Here is a 25999-nt window from a genome sequence, read left to right on the forward strand (position 1 = left end):
GCTTTGGAGAGGCGTCAGTGGAAATAAAATCTCAGAAATCTCAGGAAGGATTGATATCTCTGTCTTGGCTGGCAACATTCAGCTCTCACGTGAGTAGGTGAAACAATAAAAATGTGAATAAATACAACCCATTATTTTCAGACGTCAAAGGTCACTAAATTGAGTTAGATAAGACTACTGCAAACTAAGCGCACACCAAACCTATGAACTTTGGGAGTTATTATATATGAAAACTTCTATACTACTCTGAAGAACTTAAAGTTTTTATAAGCCAAAAGGGCTGTTAGGAATCTGTAATTCTGATGCATGAATAAATAAGGGAATTAGATTTGTGTTACTTTATTAACATAACAATTTATTTATATTTTAAGATTATTGAAGTTAAAATGCACTTTTTATATTAATCCACAGAATATATATGTCTATTTTCGTATTTTTGAGATTTATGTTATTTCATTCCTATTAAACATTTGGTATCCATAGATCATATACATGATACAGAATATCACTATCATTTAGCAACAGGAACTGATTTTTCAAATGGAGGTGTTAAATTGTTGAAACCTAAAGAGAGCATGTTCAATTCTTCTTTTGCTGCTTTCCGATCTTTAAAAAGATTCATTTTTTTCCTTGTTATCGTCTTCAGGGCTTTAACTGTACAGGTAGGGATGAAATTTAGGGTATGTTTTATTTTCCCTTGGACAGTTCATGAATTTAACATTGAACAGCTACAGAAGAAATAGAAACTTATTTGTCTTACAGAAATATGACATTGTAGAAGTTAATAATTACTTTGACCCTTTGCACAGATTCTCTATTATGTTGCATTAGATGAAACATGATCTTCAGGATTTTTTTCGGTTAAAATACTGATTTCACGTGTGACTATAGTTTAAATAAAAACTATTCCTTATTTTGTGTTTTTAAAATTGTTATTAAGAACCTAAAGATGTTGTGTCTTAAATATAAACCTCCTTATGTATAGAGACCACTTTGTATTTCAGAGGAAATGGTTTCCTCAGATCTAATAAATAGTTTTACTTTGTACTCCTCTAATTCGTGCTGTGAAATGAAATGAAAATTGCCTGAAAGATGCTACAGACATTGCAGTCACTTCTGAAGACGTGGAATCTAAACCTTAATAAGGCCTTAAGATTTCAAGTCTGCAAACTCTATAACTGGGAATGTCAGCAGCTTTTATCTATTTATTTTAGTTACTCTGAATATCGCCACAGAAGTGTGGTAACAGCATACTTCTATCAACACAGTAATGTTCAAAAATTACTACATGCAGACAAGTCTTATCCAGTGCATAAAACGTATTCGTTAAATCCTTTTGCCGATCACAAATTTCATTTACTTACAGCACTGTGCTTCTGAATGGCTGGAAAGCAGTTTAGAAATGAAATGTCAAACAGAGAAGTTGCTACCATGATTACAGCCATACATTTTATGTGGGGAGGCCTTAGAGGCTGTGTTTTCTTGCTGGCCGTTGTACATTCAATGATCAAAGGTAGTTACAAAGATGCAAGTGAAGTGGACTGACATAGTGCTTGCCTGAATTATTTCCACTAGACGCTGGCTTTTGCAAAGGATTAAGGGCCAGATCCAAAACCAAATTTAGATTCTTATCACAATGCCTGATTTCTATGTGCCTGTCCCTTCAAAGACCCATCAGAATCCCAAGCTTAGTGACCCTTTTTACGTGTTCAGGGGGAGTTAACTTACAAGTTGGTGACTGTGAGTCAAGGACTTTTTAGATGTCTACAGAACAGTCTCCAGAGAATTTCAGGCTCTGGCGATTTTCTGTCTACTGCCTGGATGTGCTGTTCACTCTCCACCATGCAAGGAAAACGATGTATATCTTATAATTGGGAAGTCCTCACTGAAGTACCTACCAAGCTGGCAGTTTATTTGGTTGGCTTGCTACGCTTTGTTTTCAACAAACTTTCAAGGATGATAATCTAGCCACAAATAATTGCATGCAGGCAGCCTTAGCCTCCTCCAGCTCTTATTTAGCTGTCTCAGATACTGGGTTTCTCGGCAGTTTCTCTGCTGAGGTCAAGTGCTTCTCGGTGGCATGGAAAATTGTAAGTAAGGGTCATAATTGCCAATGACCCTTGCTCCGTTACAGATGCAGCGAAGTAAAGTTGAGCTTTTTCAAACAGAACTAAGTACTAGCAGTCTGTTGTGGGTTCCCATGGGCAGGATGAAGCTGGGGACGGATCTTGAAGGAGTTCCCACGCTGGGACAACAGGCAGGCATCCCCCTTATATCCAAACACATCTTCCCACCTTCACCCCTGCTCTCTAGGGCTTCCTCTACTGTTATCCTGACTCCGTGTGACAAAGGTAGGACTTCAGGATGCTCATAAATTGACAGCCAAGACCACGGTTGCCGTCTAATCTAACCTGATTACCTGAAGCTCCTCTCTATCTGAGAAAATCAGGCAGGCAGCTTGAGAGTCATCGAACGATTTCTTTGAAATACCCGCCTTTGTCCATCGACTGTGCAAAACGCCTCACTCAGGAGCTCAGGTGAGATGCCGGTCTTTTGGAAGCCCACCAAACTGACTGAGGTAAATTCACCGCGGACATTTTCTTTCAGTGCTCGGTTAATCCAGGGTACCGGCGAAAGCAGCGGTGTACGTTAACTTTTCATGGGAAGGTCCCGCACCGGTGGGCACTGGTTTTCTAGGGGGCCAGTCCGTGCGCCCCCACCGCCGTTGCCTCTGGGAGTGACTGAGCAGCTCAGCTCCTCCATCAGGCCCACACTGCAGGGCCTGAACCGGCCGAGGAACCGCCACGTGCAGGTCAGTGTCAGCACCCTCCGGCCCACAGCAGTGCCCCATCCCACCCCACACAGGGCCAGATGTCGGGAAGACACGGGACTTTACTGCCAACTCTCATGTTTTCAGAGAAATTTTTTACTCCGACCTTTTTAAAAAAATATATATTTGTTTTTATTTTTTCTGTCAGTTGCAAACATTTATGGGAGTTCGCACCACGAGGGAGGGAGCACTCGCTGTGCCTCCCTTCCTGCTTCTCCAGGGCGCGTTTCCTTATTACAGCACCCTCCCGACTACCCGGGAGGCCGGGGGACGGCTCTCCCCTCTACGGGAGGGCGGCGACAGGCCGCTCCCGGCCTCTCCCACCCGAGCCACGCCGATGGCCGCCACAGGCCGCACCCCAGCACCGCTGCCTCGCCTCGCCTCGCCTCGCCTCGCCTCCCCTCCCCCCCCCCCGCCGCCGGCCCTGCCCGGCCCGGCCCCGCCTCCCGGCAGCCCCCGCGAGCCGCCCGTCCTCGCGAGACTCCTTATTCTCGCGACAGCGCGGCGCCGCCATCTTACCTGCTCGCTCGCTCGCTTGCTCTGTCTGGCTCTGCGGCTAAGGGGAGCGGGGGGGCGGTGTGTTCAGAAGCCGCGCTCGGGGCCCGCCGCTCGTCGGGCCCTTCGGCCGCGCTGCCCTCCGCCCGCCGCTGAGGCGGGGGGGGGAACTGCGGAGCGGCCGGACCGCGCTCCCCGGCCAAGGAGCGGCGAGAGCGGGGCCCGCAGGGAGCAGCCGCCGCTCGGCTGGTTCCGCCCCCTTCGTGGCGCTGGGCCTCCGGCCCCTGCCAGGCGGCCTCTGCCGAACCGGGAGGCGGCCGCGGCCTCGGCGGGTAGGGGGAGGCGCGGCGGGAGCCGGGGTCCCGGCCGGCGGGGCGGCGCGGACCCCGCCGCCGTTGCTGCTGCTGCTGCCGGGGAGGCGGGAGGCCCGGGCCGCTCTGGATGGTGGTTAAAATGATCATAGAAAACTTCGAGGCGCTGAAATCCTGGCTCAGCAAGACCTTGGAGCCCATGTGAGTAGTCGCGACCCTTCCTCTTTCCCCCGCCCCCTCCAAAATAAACCTTCCCTTGGAAAAGACGGGCATCCCCAGGGGAGGGAAACGCTTTGCCGGAGAGGCCCGCGAGGGCATCCCGGGAGAGGCCCTCCCAGCGCCCTTCTCCCCCGGCCCTCTTCTGTGGGGGCCCTGCGCGGGGCTACGTCGTTCCCCCGCTCTCCCGGCGCCGTCCTCGGCTGGGAGGTAGGACCGTCTTTCTCCGGAGGATGCAGCTTCCCCCCCCTAGCGACCGCATTCGTCTTTCCCTTTGTAGCCCGGGGTGAGCGGGAGATAATGTGTCTGCGCGTGCAGCTCGCTGTTCCCTGCTCTCAGCCCCCGTAGAGGCCAGGCTAATAACCGCGGCCTGCCGCCCTGCCCGGTGACCTTCTCCGAGAGAGCTCGGGTGCCACTGGGACGTTTTCCAGGATCCTGGGATCTTCCCAGTAGCAATTTCCATAGACTCGTCGCGCGTCGTTCTCGGTCGTTTTGAATATTTGACGCTCTCTTGTTTCCCTCCCCCTGAATAAAAATTGCATCAGTAGAGCGCTTGGGAGTAGGAGCCCCAGAGAATAATTTGCCTATTTGTGAATGCCTGCTTGGCCTCTAAGCGTAACATTCGTGTGAGTAATTGGGGCTTTTCTGCAAATAGTCCATGTCTTCCTTCTCTGAATGATGTTTTAGTAGAACTGAGACGTGAACTTGGTCTTAAAGGTTTCATCTTCTGGAAGTATGGTGTCTATAGACATTTTAGATCAAGGAGTGCGCTTGACTTGTCATTCTGAAACACCCTTTTAACACATCTGAATTAAATTGTTGGACCTTGATTTGAGTCAATAGAACTAGAATTTATAAATTAATTCTGGTATTAGCTTTTCTTCTGAGATGGTTGACCACTGTCGGTTTTACTCTGATGCTATCAAATAGGAAAAAAAAAGAAGTCTGCTTTATTGCTTCCATAGCCATTAGTTAAGTATATGTATGTACATGTATAGTTTGTATGGCTTATGCTGAAATAACTTGAATAAGTTATAAAATGCTGGGACGTTTTTAGGAAAGCTTTACTTGTTTTTTGGGGGGTGGGGGTGCGGTCATTTTTTTTCCATAGGGCCTAATCCAAACCACACTGAAATAGATGAGTCTTGAGCTTAATTTCAGTGGACTTTGAATTAGGCCTGCAGCAAATTACGCTGAGTGCCTTTATATAAAAGGTTTGACCCTTAAGGCTGTGGTGGTTGTTTGTTTTTTTTTTTTTATTTGCAAAAAAATGCATCATCTTCTTGTAAAGGTGTAGTTTTGGGAGGGTAAATTAATCTCCCTCTTGCGTCAATGTAAGGTAGTATTAGAATAACAGAGCACACTGGTAAGGTAATATTAGAACAACAGAGCACGTTGTATTCTATGGTAATAGATCCAGCTAGTCCTCTGGTGCAGAATGCTCCCTATTAGTCTCTGGATACTTTCTTGCATGAATATTCTGTTAATGGCATTAGCAGTTTGATATCAGTATTGAGAGTGTGCTGGTCGAGAGGCTGGGAACAGGTGATAATTTAACTTTGGAAAATCTTGCCATTTCCAAAATACATGTCGGTAATTTGAAATGATAAATCGTTCACACTTACCTCTCAGTTGGTCAGCAGCTGGCGAGTGATATGTTAGCTTCAAACAGCTCGCAATGAGCATTTTTAAATTCTGTGAAATCTGAAACTGGAAGTCTGCTAGTGGCGTTTACCGGAGGGCTTCAGCTGACTTCAAAATCCCTTTATTGAGTAAATACATTAGGTTCTTTTGATTTTGCAGATCTGTATCCAAAATTCATTTTTACTGTTCTTCTGCTCTTTCTTGAGTGTTATGCATCAGGAGCTGAAGTTTAACTTTCACCAGTGAATAATAAAAGTTTCCTAGTCACAGTACAAAAGCATTGAAAGTTTGCCAGATACTATTTAGCTGGAGGTCAGTATGGTTCCTCAGTCTTTCCCCTCAAGCTCCATTCATTAGTGATGTCCAGTAGTAACTTCTTATCCTGGTAACAAACTCAGGTTGTTCCATGTTTCTCTCTTTGTTTGAATATTGAACTGTGATATCTGCTAGTGATAGTCAGCAGTTAAAGGATGAAATTGGGATTTTCAGCTTTTGTGATCAGTGCAATTTTCTGCTTTTTAGCACTAAAAGGACTGACATGTTTCTGTTAAATGTGGTGTGTGAACAGTTCAAATGTGGTTCTCATGCTGGAAAACGTATGTCGTGGGGTAGGGAATTGCTGACCTGGAGGATGTTGAGCTCTGAATTTTTAGCTTTGGGAGGAAACAAGCCAGCAGGGACTGTTAAATTCAACTGTCATTCGGTTTTGTGCAGTGTCCTGTGTACCTGCATTATTCCAATAAATGTTGGAATTGGTGGAGAAGTATTGTCATTTCCTAGCAGTCAAATACTCTTGGAGCTGCCTCTGATCTCAGCTATCTGAAATGTGTGCCTACAGCCATAGCTTCTGGCTGTATGAAAATTTTAGTGTGCAGTTACTCCCAGAGAAGTTACTTCTAAAGAAGTAACTGCTGTCGGTGCAGTACTAGTACAATGAGGCCCTAAGTGCTGGTTGTCTGGAGGTGTTACCGTAGCCTGAAAATAATTTTTGACTTGTCTTTTCCTTTTAATGAAACAAAAAAACACGCCAACTGTTTTTCTCTCGTGGCTCTTTCAGAAACTTTTGGCTGCAAGATAGGCAGCTGAACTTCCTACCTAGAGGAAGGAAGACACCACTGTATTAGATCGTTATGGAGGAGGTGTCTTGGGAGTTCTAAGGGGAGAAGTGCATTTAAGAAGATACGTAAATAAATTCTATACACACGTGTATAGGTCTATATTTATGTGCTAGTTATCTAGAGCTGAGTAGTTAGAACATGCTTTATTTTCCAAGTTGCCCCTTTCCAAGTAGCTAGCAGTTTTTAGCTGGGATGTATAGCTTGTTCCAAAGGCCGTAACACGTGTGCTTCTGAAGCATAATGTTTCAGAACTAGAAGATAGCAATATCCATAAAGATTGTTTCATTTTATCATGAATTTTTATCTTTAAACTATTCTAAAGCATTAGCAAGAATGCTAACTTTTTAGTGTAATGAAACAAGTGTGTTATATAATTGTATGGACTGGACATCATTTGGTTGTTGGATTGCTTTCACATGGTGCCTTTGGGAAACTGTTCATAGGCAAGAATGTTTGGAGGAGAGGGATGATGGAGCATTTAAGTTTTGAAATTTTTTGTTTGCTTGTGGTGGGTTGTTGGGTTTTGTTTGTTTGTTTGTTTTGGACTGCTCTAATGCCTTTGGCAAAGCCTTGGTGATCCTCCGTACAAACACTCCTTATCTGAGTTTGGTCGTGTTGCAGTGAGGCGGAAACTGCAAATGCTACCATGCTGGAGCATTTACACAGTCCAGCCCTGCTTGAGGCTGGTAGTTCTCTAGTAACTTTCTACCATTTTCCAAAGAGAGGCTGCTTTTGTGGTTTCGGAAATAACTCTTTGAGCAGCTCAGTTTGGTGTACAGAGAATTACTAAATATGCACACAGAACCATTACAGATACATCTATGTGAATGTAGTTTACATACTAGTGTAAACAAAGTGGCAAGAGTATTTTTTTGTGCTGTGGCTGCTCTGTATTTGACTAGAACAATCATGTATGTTCAACTCCAGTCAGCTCTGTAAAGAAGGCATTTGTCAACAGTCTTCTTCATTGCTTGTAGACAGCAGTATGCTTAGTTGCCAGTGTTATACACTTCTTCTTGTCCATGGCATGGCTCCTGTAAAGTGTTTGAAAATTATGTTGAACTTGGAATATAACCTTATGTCTGTCACTTCTAATTTCTGGACTAACAAGGTCTTCACCGAGCCATATCTATTGTGATGGGTTTCTTTTCTGCAAGTCCATTCCAGATCCTGTGTAAACTGTGTATATAATCCTTGCTGGAATATCAGGATCTGGCTTGGCAAAGTTCCAAGTAGGGATGTCTTAATTTTTTTTCTCAAATTTGTTTGAATCTCTACCTATGAAAAAACTAGTTCTTTTGTACTAATGCTGCACTCACCATTTTGCCTTGTAAGACATTGTAATGTCCTCCCCCTTGCCCTAATTCTTTACAGTGGAAAATTTTCTTGTTTTTAATTACTTTCTGTAAAATAAATTTAATTAAAATCTTCCGCTGGCCCACTGAATTTTACTTACAACTTGATTAAGGCTCCCATATCTAATTTTTTCTACTTCGCTGTATTTACGTTTTTATGAAGGTTTGTTCATGTACTAAATCAGACTTGCAAGGAAGATGAAAAAATACCTAAAACAATGTTTATGCAGTATTTAGGCATATCATTAAAATGGAAAGGTTTTTTGCATTGGTTAATTCTATAAGTGATTATGGTGTTGTAACTATGTCAGCGGGAACAAAATCCAAATTGTTTAAAGAATATTTTTAGTATATTTATCATTGGAATATTTTATGGCAAACAGTATGCTCTGGTGTTCAGTTATGCCTTCACTGTTCTATTTTTTGTTTGTCATGCTTTTCACCCTTTCTTTGTTAAATCTCACCATATTTTTTGGCTGTTTGTATCTTTGCTTAATTGTTAATAGGTTACTGGTTAGTTATCTTCACCCAGTTACTTAAGAAAGGTAATGAATAAAAAAGGTTTAACAATGGTGTAAGGAATATGCTAATAAGCCAAGATACTGGAAGAATAGAAATAAGTTAAAATGAAAAACTTCGCCATTCCTTTCCACATATATGTAGCACACCATCCTACCAGTAACACTCATCGGCCCACCAGGAGGTTTCACTCATTTCCCATGAAACTGCCTAAGAATTTCAAAAGCAATAGATGTTTCTCTTCATTTCACTTACTCTGTTAACACTTTACATTAAGCTATTTATAACTAAGATAAATAAAGCACAAATACACGTCATTGGTATGTCCCTCTCTTAAGACTAGTGAAGTTATTCTTCTACATATGTTATGAAACTTGATAGTTTGTTCACCTGACTCATGGAAAGCTGCTGTATTTGAGAAATCGAGGTTCCTAACTTAGAGTGCCGATACTGCTAAGCTTCTGTGTAAAAATACTTTGATAGAATTAAAATATTGATATTATAAGGTGCAGTTGAAAGCAAAAAATAAAGAGGAGAAAACTATTCCTGTTACAGGAAACCTTTCTTGTTCTTACACTGAACAGCAGCAGCGAAATGGAACCCTGTGGCTGCATCGCAAGTCATAGAGACACTGTGATGATTTTTGCTTTCTGCATTGAATGTGTGCTGGACAGCCAGCAAGCTGACAGCTGTTCTGCCTCATGAGAGCTGTCTTGAATCTAGAGGTGACATTTTAAGCTGCCGGTTACTGGTTGCAGCTGTATGAACATGTCAGATCTGGGTATCATGATAATTTGGAACTATTGTAATGACATCATAACTTATGTAACAGCATTGGAGGCTGTTGCATTCCTCAATGTATTTCTATTACTCTAAATACTGTTAAAGAGTTAATGAAAGTGAGCATTACAGGAGTGATCCTTCTCATCTACAGTAGTCTCTCAAGATAAAAGTTGGATCTTGCTCAATGAGTTTGTCATTCATTTTACTTACTGAACACTGTAGCTTTTTATAGATCTTTTTTAGTAGCAACACAACCTAATGGTACAACTGCCTAAATTAGACTAGCTGCTCTGCTCAATATGCAGTGTACATTTTTCTGCACCCACTCAGCCCTGCAAATACGAAGCATGTCTCTCAGCCTTCAAACATAACCATGTCCACCTTGATTCATGTCAAGAACTGAGCAGTATTCTAGAGAAGTATAAATATTAATCTTTAGGCAGCAAAACTAGACTCTGAAATTTAGGTTGTAAATCCTCAGGATCAGAGTACGACAAATAACATGCACCTACATGTTATTTCCTTTACAGAAAGACCATTCACTGCCTGGAGGATTTCAGACATGCTTTTGTGGTTTCAATGTATTGTGGTAGTTTAAATTTGTCAAGGAACTGGTTTCAGGACTTGCAGCACCTTTTTTGGTCTGTACATTCATTTTAAAAATGAAGGGGAAAAAAAACCTCATGTAGTTTCTTCTACCATTTTAAAAAAGTAGTGTGTGCGCATTAGCTGTGTCCAAAATGAAGTCTAGATTGAGGGGCTTGGCATTAGCTTGAAATAAAGGCAATGAAATATATCTGAAATGAACAAGTAGGGTTTTCCTTACAAGGAAACTTTATGGAAGTTTCTTTTCTGTCCTCACTCCTCTCCCTCCCCCAAGCACACTTCTTCCCCTCAGTGAGTAGCTGTTCATTTTGTGAAAACTGTCAGATTACAGTTTGACAGCTTCAGCATGGGAATTCCCACCCCACCACCCCCCCCCCCCGATGGTAAAAAGGTTATGTACCCTATAGTTAAACACTAGTTATGTAGTTCTTCCTTTGGGAATTTGCATATATTTGCCAAAGGTTTTCACCAGAGGGTAGACTTTGGAATATGAGATTTTTTTTTTTTTTCCATAGAAAAGGCGTGTAGAAAACTGTGAATTAGTTCTATTGCCAAAAAGCTTAAAAAAAAATCATTTTCTATGTAATGGTTGAGTTGTTGTCTAATAACTATAAAATTAAGCAGCAGTTTGTTTTGCTGCTTAAAAATCTCACTGCCAGTGAGATTTTTAGCAAAATAAAGGATTATCTTCTTGTTAAACTGATTTCTGTAGTGTTCACTACAGCACCATAGTACCACATCTGCACCAAATACTGTAGATACTACTTCTAAAAAAAAGATCAGAAATAATTACTTTTTGAAGGCTCCAGTTCAAAGTGGCTACTTCACTTATTAAGAACTGACTTAAATGATGAATTGTAGCATGAGGAATTTCATAACAATGGAGATGTGGTTTTTTCTGAGAGGAAAATATCTGGGTTTAGATATTTCAGACCTTTCCTCCAGCTAATTAGTTACTACTTTAAAAGGCTTCAGCTTGGTATATATGTAGTATACCTAGAATATGTATCTTTACTCATTCTGTGCTTTGTCATGTTGGAAAAAGTTATTTGAGGAAGTCAGACTGGAGTAGGAGAGGCAACTTTAATAAGCTATTTAAATATGTTAATTTTTCAGGTATATTCTTATCAACGTCACACCTATCATTCTTGAGCCTGCTTGCCATTTTTTAATTCCTTGCATTTCTTCCTCCTTGGTTTAAGAATTCATCAGGTGTTGGGTTTTTTGTTTTGTTTTGTTTTTTACTGTCAGTGTGAGCATTGTAACAGGAGTCCTAGTGGCCTTATATTCAGTATTTACTTGGTGGAGAGCTCAGGGCCCTGTTGGGGAGACATGCCCCAAGTTCGCAGTTGGTAGTGGAATATTTAGTCCAGCAGAGGCTTTCAGGTCTGCCTTCCTTTTTGATAACTTTTACATTAAAAATACTCAAATAAACAGCATGTTTTGTCTTTCATTTTAATATATATTTTTGTACTGATGCTTAAACGCATTCGTGGGCACTAACCTGGCAAAATAGGTCCTCAGCATACTGTATTCAAAGTTTGTGTTTATTCTCTCTTAAGACTTGAGAGATATTTACTGTATGCTTCTATTCAATATCTTTTAAAATGGTTCTTACTCAATATTTATGTACAAAGCTATTTTGCTGGTTTAGCTTATCTGCCTTGTTGAATTACATTTAGCTATTTTGGCAAAGTCTTTCTAAGTCAGTATAAGCTCTGTTGTTAATAAGGGATTTTGTATGAACAGCTATACCAGTAACATTTTTTTGCAAACAACTTTAATATGTATTCCACATCCACTGAATTTGTAAGTTAAGGCTGATGCCTGTAATTGCATGGTGATTATAAAAAATCAAAGTGGGTTCTCGGAACATATTTAGTGTTTTATATTTTAAAATAGGTAAATCTGAGTATTGGAAACAGATTGAGTGATGTTTAATGAATTGCAAAGTGGTGTTTAATGAATTCAAAAAAAGACTCTACAGAGAAGTGAGTCTTCTTCAGCCAAATTACTTTCCCCTTCTCAAACATTACTTAAAGTGTGTATATATATGTATTTTATTTTAAGGCTTAAATTTTCTCGTAACAACTTCAGCTTTCCTCTTCTGCTTTGTTTTCTTTATTTGAAATGGTAATTTCAAATAATGACTGCAAAACCAGATGAGAACAGAAACAAAGGATTTTGAAAGAGGGATTTTGAACTCTTCTGCGAGGTTTGTTGCAGTTGTGAATTCTTACTCCTACAACTGAACAAAATATTTGATTGGCTTTTACTTTCCTTTTTGAAGCTTTTCTCTGGTGGTTAGCAGTTGGAGGTACCCAGATCATTCTCTGAAGAACTTACAGAGCTCTAGCAAGAGAATTCTTCCATCTATGCCTGTATATGAAATACTGTTAATTAAAGCAGCATTACCAGAGCAATCTTCCTTGTTTAATATAGAGCAGTAGACACTGCATATTCTCTGCAAAAAAGCATTACTAGAGGTAAAAACATTTAGCATTACTAGTTAGGATCATATATTCAGAAAGTGGGTGTAAGGAAACATGCTGTGGTGTTTAATTGTAGCAGGCACTGGGATGTACTTGCTGCAGTGGAAATGAGTTCAGATTCCTTGTGCCAATTGGGTTTTGTTTGTTTGTTAAAGAAAATGTGAAAGCGAAAACAGGAGGAGAAATTTATGTGATTACTGATGCTTATTACTGCTTGTAGCACATGCTTACAAAAAGTTGAGGGGATGTGGGTTTCAAAGTTGAGAAATGTTGTTTTACATGTTTACATGTTTAAATGCATGCGAACATTCTTATGCTATAATTTGGCTACTAGAAAACCAAAGTAAATTTCTGTCACACTTCCAATGCACAGATTCCATTTATGCTCAGGTCTGTGACATACCGCGCCATATGCAAGTTAAGCTAAGGATTCAAACCTGTATCTAACAACTGAAAATGTGTATTATTCAGTGAACACTAGAATTGAAATATGAATTTATTTTTAATTTTGAATGCAACTTAGACTATTTGAAATTTGTAGGTAGTATTCTGATTTTTCTCATTTTTCTGACTTGTCAATTAAGGACCTTTCCCTATTAATCTTATGATCTGCAAGAATATAGCGTGATATATACTGTATGATAAGTCCTTGTGCTACACAGTATATTTTGCTGCCATCAGCATGGGTGCCTTTCCTGTTTTCTTTAAAATGGCATCACTTAATAAAACAGTGTCAACTATAAGAGCATAAAATACAAGAGAGGTTTAGAAAAACTGATAAAGCTAGCTCAAAATGGGTGAAAAATCCATGTATGCACAACAAAGATACAGCAAGCATATTGCATATTATTCACACACAAAGGCTGCTATTCTGTAAGAAAATACTGTCAGACTAGAGAACAACATAACTTGTTTATCAGGAAAACTCAAGGCCCCTATAATCCAAACCAGCAGATTTTGACTAAACCAAAGGATGGAGAATTTATAGATAACGTTTCAGAATTCAGTTTGAATGAAAAAGTAGAAAGGAATTGCTTTAAAAAAAGCGGCTCTCCCCCAAACAAAACCATTAACAATAATATCCAGAACTCTAATGGCTATAAAGAACAGAAATTTTCAGGCAGACCTCCTGTATTCACAGTTCTGTAAAGTTTAAATGTCTTTTTTACTTCATGAGACCAGTTATTCCTCTCTTCCACCACTTCAGGTTGCTAGCAATTTAATTTTAGCATCATCTTAATTAAAAAAAAAAAGTCAAAATATTTCATGAGAGTCTGAAAAAGTAAAAGATCAGACTATAACCTTGTTAACTCTATCTAAGATACTAGCTACAGAAACAAGCATCGTCTTCACAATAGTGTGGAGAAAACAGATCAGTGTGGGGTTTTTTCAAGCTTTGAACAACAGACAGAGAAAAGGAGACTTCTGTTTCAAGTCAGTACATAAAAAGGAAGTCAGCCTTTCGCTGTGTAAAGATCATTAGCAATTTCATTTTAAGTAGTGAAAAGAAATCACAAAATCATACTGTCAATTTACAAAAACATTTTCTTCATCTCACTCTACCACAAAATGCATTGTATTCATTATTGCTTAATTAGCATCAATTTGAAGTAATTAGTCTGTTGTTCTTAAAAAATAGTATTTTTTGAATAGCCAAAATAAAGACTAGAGTTTGAAAGCATGTAAGTACTTCCTGTGGTGTACAGGGGGATTTCTACACTGACGAATAATAATAATAGAGTTCAGTACGATTTATTGCACTGTTCGTATGTGGTTGTATCGCATACAGAGTGATAAATGCTAAGACAGTACCACAGGAGAAAGTGATTCTGTGTTTTGGAAATTAAAAGTACCTTTATGTACATTTTTATTGAGGATATTTTCTTGAGAGTATCTTGGAGTTGGGTGGATGGATTGAAATTCTGAGGTCATTCTGGGGTGGACAATATTGCTAAGATTTCCAAAATCATCGGAGGGAGGGAGGAAAGCACTAATTGTTAGTTATTTTTAAACAAGCTTTTTTGTTGGTTTGGGGTTTTTTGTTTGTTTCATTTTTTTGTTACACCTTTTGGAGTCTAGGTGGCTTTCCAGACAAGATTTTCCATTTTCTACCCTGCTTATGAGAGAGGAATTACTTTAAACTGAACGTGAGGTTGTTGTATAGTCACTGCTGTAGGAGCTGGAGAATTAAAGTACATTGCAGTAGCTAGCAGCAGTGGGTTTTTACCTTGTAGACTGACTGACGTTTCTTCTTTCACTAAATAATTTTGAGTGCATGTGTCATCATTTAAATCAGTTGTAGCAGATTTTGAATGGCGACAGCTGACCGCATTATCCGATGAGAACCAAATTTGTGGAAATTGAAATAAAGCAATTCAGCTTGTAATGTTTTATCTGATTTTCGTGGAGAATAGAAAGGAGAAGAAAAGAATTGAGGGTTATCATGTGAAAAGTGCCCCCTCCCCCCAAATTGTTTTCCTGTTATGACTATAGATAGGTAATATGAAAAAAGCACACTAATTTTCTGAGGCGTGCATTCAGCTTGAAACTGGGAGAGGACTGAAAAATCTTCTGTAGTGGCACTGAAGTTGCATTAGGGAACAGTTAAAAAAAAAAAATTTGCAAATTCAATCATTGAGAAGTCATGAAATGCTGATGTTAGGGCCTCCTGGGGGCTGTACTGGACAAGAACCCTCGCTGCAGCCTATGACGGACACTGTTCAACATCGGGCTTTCAGATAATCTGCTTGGATGATGTGCTCAGGTGCTAGCAGTGTGAAAGAGACCGTACAGTCCTATCGCTCTCGCTTTAGGAGGTTATTTATGTGCGTGCTTCCGAGATGACTTGGTACTTAGGCACATGTTCTTCTAGATAAAGAACTGTTAAATCTCTGTGGGGGCAAACTATATGTGATAATTGAAGGAGAACATTTTTGAAGAATTTTCAATCGGTGTGCAGTCTGTTCTTTGATTAACAGTATATTTTTGCATTTTGTCAGTTTAGTGTGTGCGGGTTCTTCTGGAATGTAGACTGATTGTGAACTCCCATCTCTTGTATCTATGAATAATGCAGACTAATACGGAATACTGTGGTATGTCCCCTAGCAGCTCAAGTTGGTTTTACAGCATGAAATTCTGCTATTGCCTGCTTTCTAGAGGATGCCGAGTTATGTTTGAAGCTTTGACCTTTAACTTCAGAGCGCTCTGTGCTGGGCCCAGGCTATCCAGAGGATCTCCTGAGGGTGGATGCCAACAGATCTGCTTCCTTTGCTTAGTGGATATGTTTGCATGGAGGATGTTGCTTGCTGTGGAGGAGATAGCTTCTTTGGAGAGAGGAATTAGGTAGCGCGATAAAGTAAAGGATTTGGCCCAGTGTCTAAAATACATGTCACTTAAATGATCAACATTCAGATTTATAATTAAGCTTCAGCATTGAAATGTCACTTGTTTTAATGTGGAAGAGATTGGGAACTGCAGTTTTATTCCATCATTGTGACTAGTGGACTTCTGTGCTGGAACAGTATTTGTGTGATACTCATATTTAGTGCAACTCCCTGACTGCAGTTTAATTTTATGTCTCAAGTTACTTTTGCTAGAGAGACTGTACAGTTTGGATGCATCAGTGCAATTTTTTTTCCTCCTGATGTAGTTCTTTAAAACATGAGTATTAACTTTGATCACCACCCAAACAAGTTTGCTGTCTGTATCACATGACCAGTGTGCGTGTGTTAAATGCTGCCTGGTTTTGTGGGGTCTGAGGTCTTCCTTTGGTTTGTGCTAAATAATGGGATTAAATGGTTTAAGAAAATGCTGCTGTTTTGCCTGATAAACCAGCATCTAACTCTTTCATTAGTTACTGGTTTTGAATTACGAAGTGTGAAATGGTTTTCTGTAGTATTCTTGCTTGCTTTGGCAGGTTTTACTCTGTAACACCACTACAAAGTTCATTGTACATTACTATTCGTGAAACTTCATAATAAAATTATATCGGTTATATTAAATAATGTTCTACTTAATGTGGGTATACAGCTAACTCTGTTCTAAGCTATTTGTTGATGTGCATGAGACCATCAGCTTCTACACTGAAGTGCTTCATACTTAATTTTAGATTGAATTTAAGATTGAATTTCGATGTCTAAAACGCATAATGATCCCCTAAATTTCACTTCATTGTCTGTTTACCTCTTATGGAGATGTCCGTGATAATATTGTGTGAGCACTTTTTCCTTAGGCTTTCGAAATTAAGATTTTTCAGTTAATCTGCTTTTTATGCTGTTCCCATGTAGGTAGTAATAAGATTCTTTAAGAACATATTTAAGAGAAAGAGTCTCTCCGAGAGTCTGAATTTTTTGTATAGCATAGATTACTTTTGCTGTATCAGTGTATTCATTTGTAATTAGGTAGACTGACTTTTCCCCATTAACAGTCACTTAGTATTACACTCAGAATTACTGATTTCATCACTGGGAAATTATGGAAGTATTTGTTGTATTTGTAATTGTTTTTAAGACTGTTAGGCAGTTGGAGCTGTTTCATTCTAAGTAGTTCTTTCTAGTTTGCTGTGAGGTGCTCGGTGGAATATTGTTTGGAAATATTCCTTTTCTGGAAAAGGAAGGTGATACTTAGCAATCTTACATATCTGGATTCTGTCTTAAAAAATACCCGTGAGTGTTTTTCAGTTACTTTGGTAGGAAAGGTTTTGGTCCTCTATATGTATTGGTCATACCAGTTTCAGACATTAACTTCTGTAATTCAATTGCTTCTAATTTATTTTTTTTTTTTTTTAATTAATCTATTTGCAGATGTGATGCAGATCCATCTGCCCTAGCTAAATATGTTCTGGCTTTGGTAAAGAAGGATAAAAGTGAAAAGGAACTGAAGGCATTGTGTGTTGATCAGCTGGATGTATTTCTTCAGAAAGGTATGGTCTTTGTCATAACGATTAAGCTTGGGTAAAGAGTCTGTCTTGTTTAATTCGTTCAAACAATCTTTTACCATAAAATCGTGCGTTTATCTCTTTATTAACTTTGTTACTTCGAAGTATGTAATTCAATTTTTATGAAGTAATTTGTTTTAAAAAACAGGTGTATAGCACAATATACGTGTATTAGGTATACATTTTGTGTCTATTGGTATTCCTGGAAGAAAATTACAGATGTTAAGAATTATTGCCAGAATTAGAAGTATTGGAGCTCTGTATATATTCCAGAAATATTCTTCCAGATGTTTTATTAAAAGACATTAAATAATTCAACGATTGAAAACCTTTATGAAACGTTGTCATTATTGACATGTTTCTTGACTCTGTAAAAGGCCTTTTTAAATATAAAATAGCAGCAGAGTATTTAAAAATAATACTCTTCATTGTTTTAACTTTTTGGTGAATTTTTTTTTTATTATTATTATTTTTAAAGCAAATATTAACTGAAGTTTTGAGTAATGGATATTTGTACACTCTTTACTTTTAGAAACTCAGATATTTGTGGAAAAACTGTTTGATGCTGTGAATACAAAAAGCTATCTACCTCCACCAGAACAGCCATCTTCAGGAAGCCTGAAAGTAGAATTTTTTCAGCACCAAGAAAAAGAGACAAAAAAAGAAGAGGTAGGCATTGATTTTATTTTAAATTTATGTCTTTTTTCCTCATTCCTGTAGTTTGCTTATGTGGTTCAACTTTGTGTTTATTTGTTTATTAATAATAGTTCCCAAACTTATACTACAGCATTAAAATGGGTCAGAAGATTTGTGCCTAGTATGTTGAGTACTGTTGCACAGTTTTTCTAAACATAAGTGGGTGCTTCAAAGGTAAACCAAAGTGGTTCTGACTAGGCAAATGTAAATAAAGTTATTTAGTGTAGGAGTTGCAGTACAACCTACATTAGTTCTTTGCTCGGGATTGCTGTTGTAGTTATGCTGCCCTTTAATTCAGCATAAATCCAGGCTGCCATTCCAAATGGCAGTCCTCATTCCTCCAGCTGCTTGATCCAGATAACATCCTTATTCTGACACAAGTGTTTATGTTGTTCTTTGAGCCAGAAGAGTAGGTTTGTCCTTTTCAACAGCACATGAGAATGTTTAACCGTGATCTGAACCAGCTAACCTGCTGATGAAGACCTTACTGTGTCAATTGTTGAATACTCATGTCTTCCCAGATCTGTCACTGCACCTTAGTATGGATTTTTGTCCTCCTGTAGCAAAAGTAAATGTATTTTCAGTGCAGCACAGTAAGGATTGCTTATTCTGCTTTATTTTCTCCCAACCCGTGCTTTGAATATTCCTAGAAATAGAGATCTAATACATTATGAAGATTCTCTAATCGCATTAGATGCAAAAATGTTGTTTTAGTTCGTTACTGCCAACTGTGCTCAGCATTTTGAGTTTTTTGTTTTTATTTGATTGTGCAGAAGTCTCAGTGATAGTGTACTCATGCTTTGATCTAATGTATATACTTTAAATTCAGATAGTTAAAGAGGAAGAGCGAGAGAAAAAGTTTTCTAGAAGATTAAATCACAGCCCTCCTCAGTCAAGTTCTCGCTACAGAGATACCAGGTAATGAATTTTGCTTAACCTCTTGTATTATATCGGTAATCAGATGGATTTGGATTTTTATAGTGTTACTAGTTAAATATTTTCTTTCTGTATGGTCACCTAAAAAGCCTAAAAATAAGACTTCGGGCTTTTATGCATATGTAGTTAAATGGCGAGTATATAAGTGACAGCGTAAACTGTCTCTGAGTTGTGCACAACTATCACATTTGAGTTTTATGATTCATTTTTAGGTTAGATTTGTGGTTTATATTACAACACTTACTCTGCTCGGTATTGAGATTGAATTGTGATGATTTTAATTTAGAAGCCTTCCCTTCAGTAACTGTTACCTTTTTGGTGTTTCCAACTTGGGGAAGATGCAGTATTGGGCAGAAACAGAATTTTACATGCATTTTAAAATCTTATGGATGGTAAAAGTAAAATGCATAAACCAAATAAAAGAATTTTAAAAGTCTTCTGAGAATAAACAAAGGGCCATAGTTAGATTCCATTTGTAGCTTTTCTCTAATTTTCCTTTGCCATTTCTTGAGGTTTTTAATGGTAGTTAAAGTTTTACATTATGGCTTCATAATTCTTATAATTAACCTACAAAATTACATGTTTAGAAGCCGTGATGAAAGGAAAAAAGATGAACGGTCTCGGAAGAGAGATTATGACCGAAATCCTCCCAGAAGAGATTCCTATAGGGATCGATACAACAGAAGAAGAGGGAGGAGTCGGAGCTACAGCAGGAGTCGAAGTAGAAGTTGGAGCAAAGAGAGATTGCGGGACCGGGATCGAGACCGGAGCAGAAGCCGGAGCAGAACACGAAGCAGAGGTACCAACAGTTGGTCTCTAAAATACGGTGAATGTTGCCTACAAAATTTAGACACTAAACTTAAACACTATGTTCAAGATGTACCAAAATTTCCTCTATTGTTCTTGTTTCTTTGTTCAAATTTAGCTTGGTTTTCTGTGGAAATAAGGCTTATGTGATTATGTTTTCAGCGCTTGTTTTCCCCTCTTCCCTCCATTCTTCTCTAATACCTTTGACTGTGTTGGCCACTTTTAAGCAATGTTTTAAGAGAGGCAGAAAAATCCGAATTAATTGCATTTCATTAAATTTTAGGAAACTCAGGGTCTGGTTTGGGAAGATACAGAAATTAATACCCATCTGTGGAGGTAGAACTGGCAGAAATTACCTGTTTGACAGCAAATGACTTGTCAAGCAGAATAGCACAGCTCTGTTCTTTTTGTCTTGTCCCCTCCTTGGTGTCATAGGGAGGGGCTGAAATCATTACAGTAAATATTTGCATTTGCACACATATCTGTAGAACTTAAGGCTTCAGTACAGTAGTTTTTCGAATTAAACTTCTTTAAAAACAAAGCTGTTTATTCAGCTGAAAAGAATGCTTTTTCACCCAATACTGTTACTGATAAATTGGAAAAGAGCATTGAGAGTCATTTTATATCTTTGTTCTGTCTTAAATAATGTAGAGGTAAAAATAGTCTGGTTTAAGTCTCCTGTGTATTATTTTTCTTTCTATAGAATGAGCCTTGGTAACTCAGCCTTAAAAGTAGGAATACAGAGTTCCTGAAAATATGTGAGCAGATATTTTCCAAACAACTTAAGAACGAGCAGTTACATAGCATGCAGCAGTTTAACTAAAAGATTACAATGTGATTAAATCTTAATTTAAGGATTATTTTACATAAACTGCAATGGTAATATCTTATAGACAATATGTTATAGTGAAAGCTTTGTTTCTTTTTCTAAGCATATTAAGAAAAGCCTGTTTTATCCATACTTACCTGCCATCTTTAAGACATTTTTATTAATGTTCCTTTAATGTGGGGTTACTTGAGTCTGCCAATTTACCTCATGACAGAGCTCTTCTGTCTTAATCTGGATACTTACTGTTTATTTATTAATGATTCTATGATTCTATTTGATGGTAATATTAGAAAATTAAGAGAATAGTTTGTATGTGTTCAGAATAAAAGGTTATGTTACTGCTGTGTCTGTCCAGGAGTGTTCCACACCTGTCAAGCACTATTATTTCTCCAGTCATAACAAAGCTTTGCATGCAATAAATATATGCTTTTGAATGCAGATAAAATGAAGATAAACAACATGAAGATACAACAATAACAGTGTCTGGAAACATTAAAGATGTGTAACTTTTATGGTGTTTTCAAGCGGTGGTTACCTTTTTCTTGCCCATTGCTTCCCTTTATTCAAAATAACTTTCCATCTGAAGTTCTTAGAATATATGTATATCGAAGATGTACTCTGCCTCAAGTTAAATAGGGTTTCTGCTTTACTGTGGGTATAGCTGTTATTAAAATACCCCAGTGGCTGGCTATGTACTTTTAAGATTATTACTGTTCTGATTAAACCTTTGGAATGTAGAATTGTGGAATTAGTTGAGGTTGGAAGAGAACTCTGAAGGTCCTTCTCAAAGCAGATAAACTGGAGCAGGTTGCTCAGGACCCTATCCAGTTGGGTTATAAATAACTTTGAGGGTGGAGACTCTACAGGCACTCGGGGCCACCTGTAGAACATTTCAATTATCATTTTTATATTTTGAGTTGAATTGATGTTCAGTAAAGATACTTAAACAGGTTAGCAGCTGCTTTTGGTGAAAATGTGCAGAAGGAATCATCCAATATAATTTTTTTTTTTTTTAATACAGAAAGGGATTTGGGAAAGCCAAAATATGATATGGATAGAACAGATCCATTAGAGAACAATTATACTCCAGTTTCTTCTGTGACAAATATTTCATCCGGCCACTACCCTGTCCCTACACTGAGCAGCACTATTACTGTTATTGCTCCTGCTCATCATGGAAATAACACTACTGAAAGCTGGTCGGAGTTCCATGAAGAGCAGCTGGACCACAACTCCTATGGAAGACCTCCGCTGCCAAAGAAACGCTGTAGAGATTATGATGGTAAGTCTGTATTTTTTTTAATTGCTTCCTGCAGTTATGATTGGCCACTTTCTGAAAAGATTGAGGTAATTTTCCTTTCTTTTCCTGATCTCCTCTAATACTGTGTTTTTTCTATTACACAATTCTTGAATGCAAATTTTATCCCACTTTTTATTAACTTAGCTTTTAGACAGCTTGCTTTATTAGTGTGTTTATAGTTTTTTAGTTACTGGAGTTCTTTTATGTAGATGAAAAATAGTATGTTTATATTACAAAGTTATAAAAAAATCCAGTTTTACCCAGGTTTTCTGTCTTATGTCATGTTCAAGCCAAATACTGTATTTGATAGTAAGGTGCTAATCATGGTCAAAACTGACCTCATCATTTTTTTTATTCCATCCTATCTAAGAGATAATTTTTAACTAGAAAGGTCTAGAGCTGCAACTCTAGGCTCATGTTAACCCATTTTTTCCGTGTAGGTGTTCCTTAAAATTGGGTGGCTTTTTGTGCTTATCTGTGTCTTCAGCTATCATTTTGCATGTCTTGTGCCAAAATCCACACAAGAGGCTGCTACAGTTGGCAGTGATTTAGCTAAATTCAGCCAGTCAACCTGTTAGCTCAGAAGAGTTTAAATTTCCCCCTGAAGTTTTTTCTGAGGGTTTTTTTTTTGTTGTTGTATACCACAATGACAAGTTTAAGATCTAGGCCAGTTTACATTCAGAACTCTGATTAGAATAGAATTTATTTTTAAGTAAAGAAAATGGGAGGCTGAGCTCTTGAGTGTTGGCAGAGTTGTACTTGTGAAGAACAGCTTTGCCAGTCAGTATATGTCACAGCAATATTGTGGAGCAATTAGAGTTGTGAAAGTGTAGTTTTGTTTTGAAGTTTTCTTCTAATGCAAGCTGAGCTGCAGAACATTGTGTCATGGTCTCCCAGCTCTACAGGTTTTTTAGAAAGGAACAAAATGTGCAGGCTAGTATACTTTTGAAGTAACATCTGGAGGCATGACACTAGGACTTTGTACCTTTAATAGTCTGTCTTCTATAGCAGCTTTCCAGTTTCTGAATATGAAGCAAATGATAATGTGTTGGAAAACTGTGATATAGTTGTCCTCAAATTTTTACTGTTTTTTTGTTTTCCTTATGTTTCTGACCGTTACTAAAACCTCTCAGTAGATGTCTCTTCCATTTGCTTTTCACATGGCTGACTGTGTCTTCTAAATTTATAAGCTCATCTCTCTCTTCAGTGGCTAGCTGGTTTCAGCATACTGCTCTTCCTATCTGCACTTTCACATTTTCTACTTGAACCTCTGCAGCACTTCTGTTTTTCCTTAGCGTTTCAATGTATATGTTCTATAACTCTTCCTGAAGATGAGGTAATACAGACTGCTTTTCAGCGTCATGTTTTGAGGAAGTGGACACTCGGCTTTCTTCTTATTTTATCGGAAGACGTTTTGAACTTTTCCCCCATGTTGCATTGCAATGTATTGTTTTTTTTGTGGGGGCTATTGCTAAATAGATAATCACAGAATCATAGAATAGTTTGGGTTGGAAGGGACCTCTAAAGCTCATCTAGTCCAACCCCCCTGCCGTGGGCAGGGACATCTTCAACTAGAGCAGGTTGCTCAGAGCCCCGTCCAACCTGACCTGGAATGTTTCCAGGGATGGGGCATCCACCACCTACCTCTCTGGGCAACCTGTTCCAGTGCTTCACCACCCTCAGCATAAAAAATTTCTTCCTTGTATCTAGTCTGAATTTACCCACCTTTAGTTTAAAACCATTCCCCCTTGTTCTGTCACAACAGGCCCCACTAAAAAGTCTGCCCCTATCTTTCTGATAAGCCCCCGTTAAGTATTGAAAGGCTGCAGTAAGATCTCCCTGGAGCCTTCTCTTCTCCAGGCTGAACAACCCCAACTCTCTCAGCTTTTCCTCATAGGAGAGGTGTTCCAGCCCTCTGATCACTTTTGTAGCCCTCTGCTGGACCTGCTCCAATGTTTTACTTGCATGTAAAAGAAAAGAAATGGATGCATATTTGTGTTTGTTTATATCTGTATTTCATGTTTACATATGTATATATATACATATACAATACATATATATGTAAATAACAAATTTTTTTGCTCTTACATACTCTTAATTCTTCCTGAAATAATTGCAAAAGAGAAAAAAGAATTGGAGTGAATTTTCTCATGTTGGAATTTTAAAATACTAACTTCTAACTTTAATAGGGGTTTCTCAATCCCAGTATCTGCACTTTTTACTTAGAAACACTGTGTTTTTGTTAATGTGGTGTCACCTAGATTTCATTGTTTGCTTTCGCAGTTTGTTCCAATTCAGTGCAGAATTAATTCTTCAAGAAAAATCTAACTCCTATGTTTATTCTGCTAGAAGGTCACTGCAATCTTCCTGTGTGCTGACTGTTAAAGTTAAATGGCCAATTTCATTTTCTAATATCAATTTCTTCTGGTATGTGAAAGTCTTAATTTGCAAACTGTTGCATTACATATAGAACATCTCATATCTACTCTGAATCAAACTACAGCTATTGAATACTAACAACAATTCCTTTTGGTTTTGATGTTTCAGAAAAGGGTTTCTGTATGAGAGGAGACATGTGCCCTTTTGATCATGGAAGCGATCCAGTAGTGGTAGAAGATGTGAATCTTCCTGGCATTCTGCCTTTTCCAGCACAACCCCCTGTTGTCGAAGGACCACCTCCTCCTGGACTTCCTCCCCCTCCACCAATTCTGAGTCCTCCTCCTGTTAACCTTAGACCTCCAGTGCCACCACCAGGCCCCTTACCACCTAGCCTTCCACCTGTAACAGGTAATTAAAAAAGATTAAAACCCATTTTTAGTAGAAAAGCCTGGATGTTACTTGAGTTGTATGCAGTGCAAAAAGCTGTTTTAAGAATGCCAACTATATTTTAGAAAGTTGTACTATGCTTTACTATGGCATAGCTTACCCCAAAATTAATTGTTTTTTATAGTAATTGTTGCATAGTTGATTGTTGTAAAATTTGCATGTTAAATGTGAATCTTGAATATGGAATAATATTTTAATTGTGTTTAAGCAAAAGCATGGCATGGCAAAACTCAGTTCCTTGAGTTTTATAAGAGAAGTTGTCTGAAACTGACCACTGTTAGAGAGGAAGGGAAAATCCTGGAAGCAACAGATATTTGGCATTTCAGTTGTAATACTACAAGAGAATTTATGACCACATCAAATTTACATCTGAAAACATGTCATTTGCGATTAATTTTGAAACTAAGCTTGTAAAGTAACTAAGAAAGAAAATTCTCCAGCTTGTTTACTCTTTCATTGGAAAGTACTTTGGCTCAAGTACTAAAAATTACGTGAAGACTTGTGTACCTGGCTGTCATTTATAAAATAGCAGTTTAGTATTCAGTTCCCTTGTGTGGTTTAAAAACTGTTACGTTAGTTTTATGTGATTATTCCTTTCTCTCTTTTTTTATTAACTTAGATGTCCCACTTGGTAGAATTATTCAAGAACAATTGGTATTTGATATTGCTTGAAAGTTTCTCAAACTGTTTTCATTTCCAGTTGATAGTATATTCAAGTAAGAACTGAATTTATTTCCCTTAGTATAGAGAGTAACTGTATTGCTGGAGTGATCAGTTCTGCCTCACATGCTGTTTCCAGATCTGTGTGGAAAGTCCAAATATGTCTCTGTATCTTTTCCCAAAATGTGGTTTTGCCAATGATTAAATTGAAGGTCAGGCTTGACTGCTCTGCTTTGAAAGTGTCATGTTACCTGTTGGTTAAAAAAAAAACAAAAAAAAAAAAACAAAAAAAAAAAAAACCAACCCTCAGTTTTAAGAAGGATCCCTTTGACTTTCTGCCAGAGTTGTAGGTATCTTCTTGGGTGTTTGGAAAAATAATTTCAATCAAGTTAGTTATTGTCATCATAGGATATTTTTGTTATACACTATTAAAAAATAGAATTTGTTTCTTTGAGGGGGTTTTGTAGAGCTTTGAAGATCTTCTGTTGGTGAAGATAAATACCAGCTTAGCGATCCAATTTTGCTTATAGATAGAAGGTGTTTAGAGAATTGTTAAACTATTCAGACGCTTTTCTCTGTACTCGAAGTTCTGAGTCATTTGCTGGTGGGCATGGTTTCATATGAATGAATGGTACAGCAT

General features: G+C 38.3%; 1 protein-coding gene across 3 annotated transcripts in view; it reads left to right on the plus strand.

Moving 5' to 3' along the window:
- The first annotated feature begins 3688 nt into the window (after window positions 1-3688).
- Window positions 3689-25999, plus strand: part of RBM26 (RNA binding motif protein 26) — a 60502-nt gene continuing 38191 nt past the window's right edge. For all 3 annotated transcript variants that reach the window (XM_076362329.1, XM_076362339.1, XM_076362346.1), the window contains exons 1-7: window positions 3689-3837; window positions 17172-17290; window positions 17838-17974; window positions 18831-18919; window positions 19525-19736; window positions 21595-21855; window positions 24421-24660. In XM_076362329.1, coding sequence (XP_076218444.1) covers window positions 3767-3837; window positions 17172-17290; window positions 17838-17974; window positions 18831-18919; window positions 19525-19736; window positions 21595-21855; window positions 24421-24660 — 1129 coding nt within the window. In that variant the 5' untranslated portion in view covers window positions 3689-3766. The remainder of the gene's footprint in view (window positions 3838-17171; window positions 17291-17837; window positions 17975-18830; window positions 18920-19524; window positions 19737-21594; window positions 21856-24420; window positions 24661-25999) is intronic.

The sequence above is a fragment of the Aptenodytes patagonicus genome, chromosome 1, assembly GCF_965638725.1.
Source record: "Aptenodytes patagonicus chromosome 1, bAptPat1.pri.cur, whole genome shotgun sequence".
NCBI classification, from domain to species: Eukaryota; Metazoa; Chordata; class Aves; order Sphenisciformes; family Spheniscidae; genus Aptenodytes; species Aptenodytes patagonicus.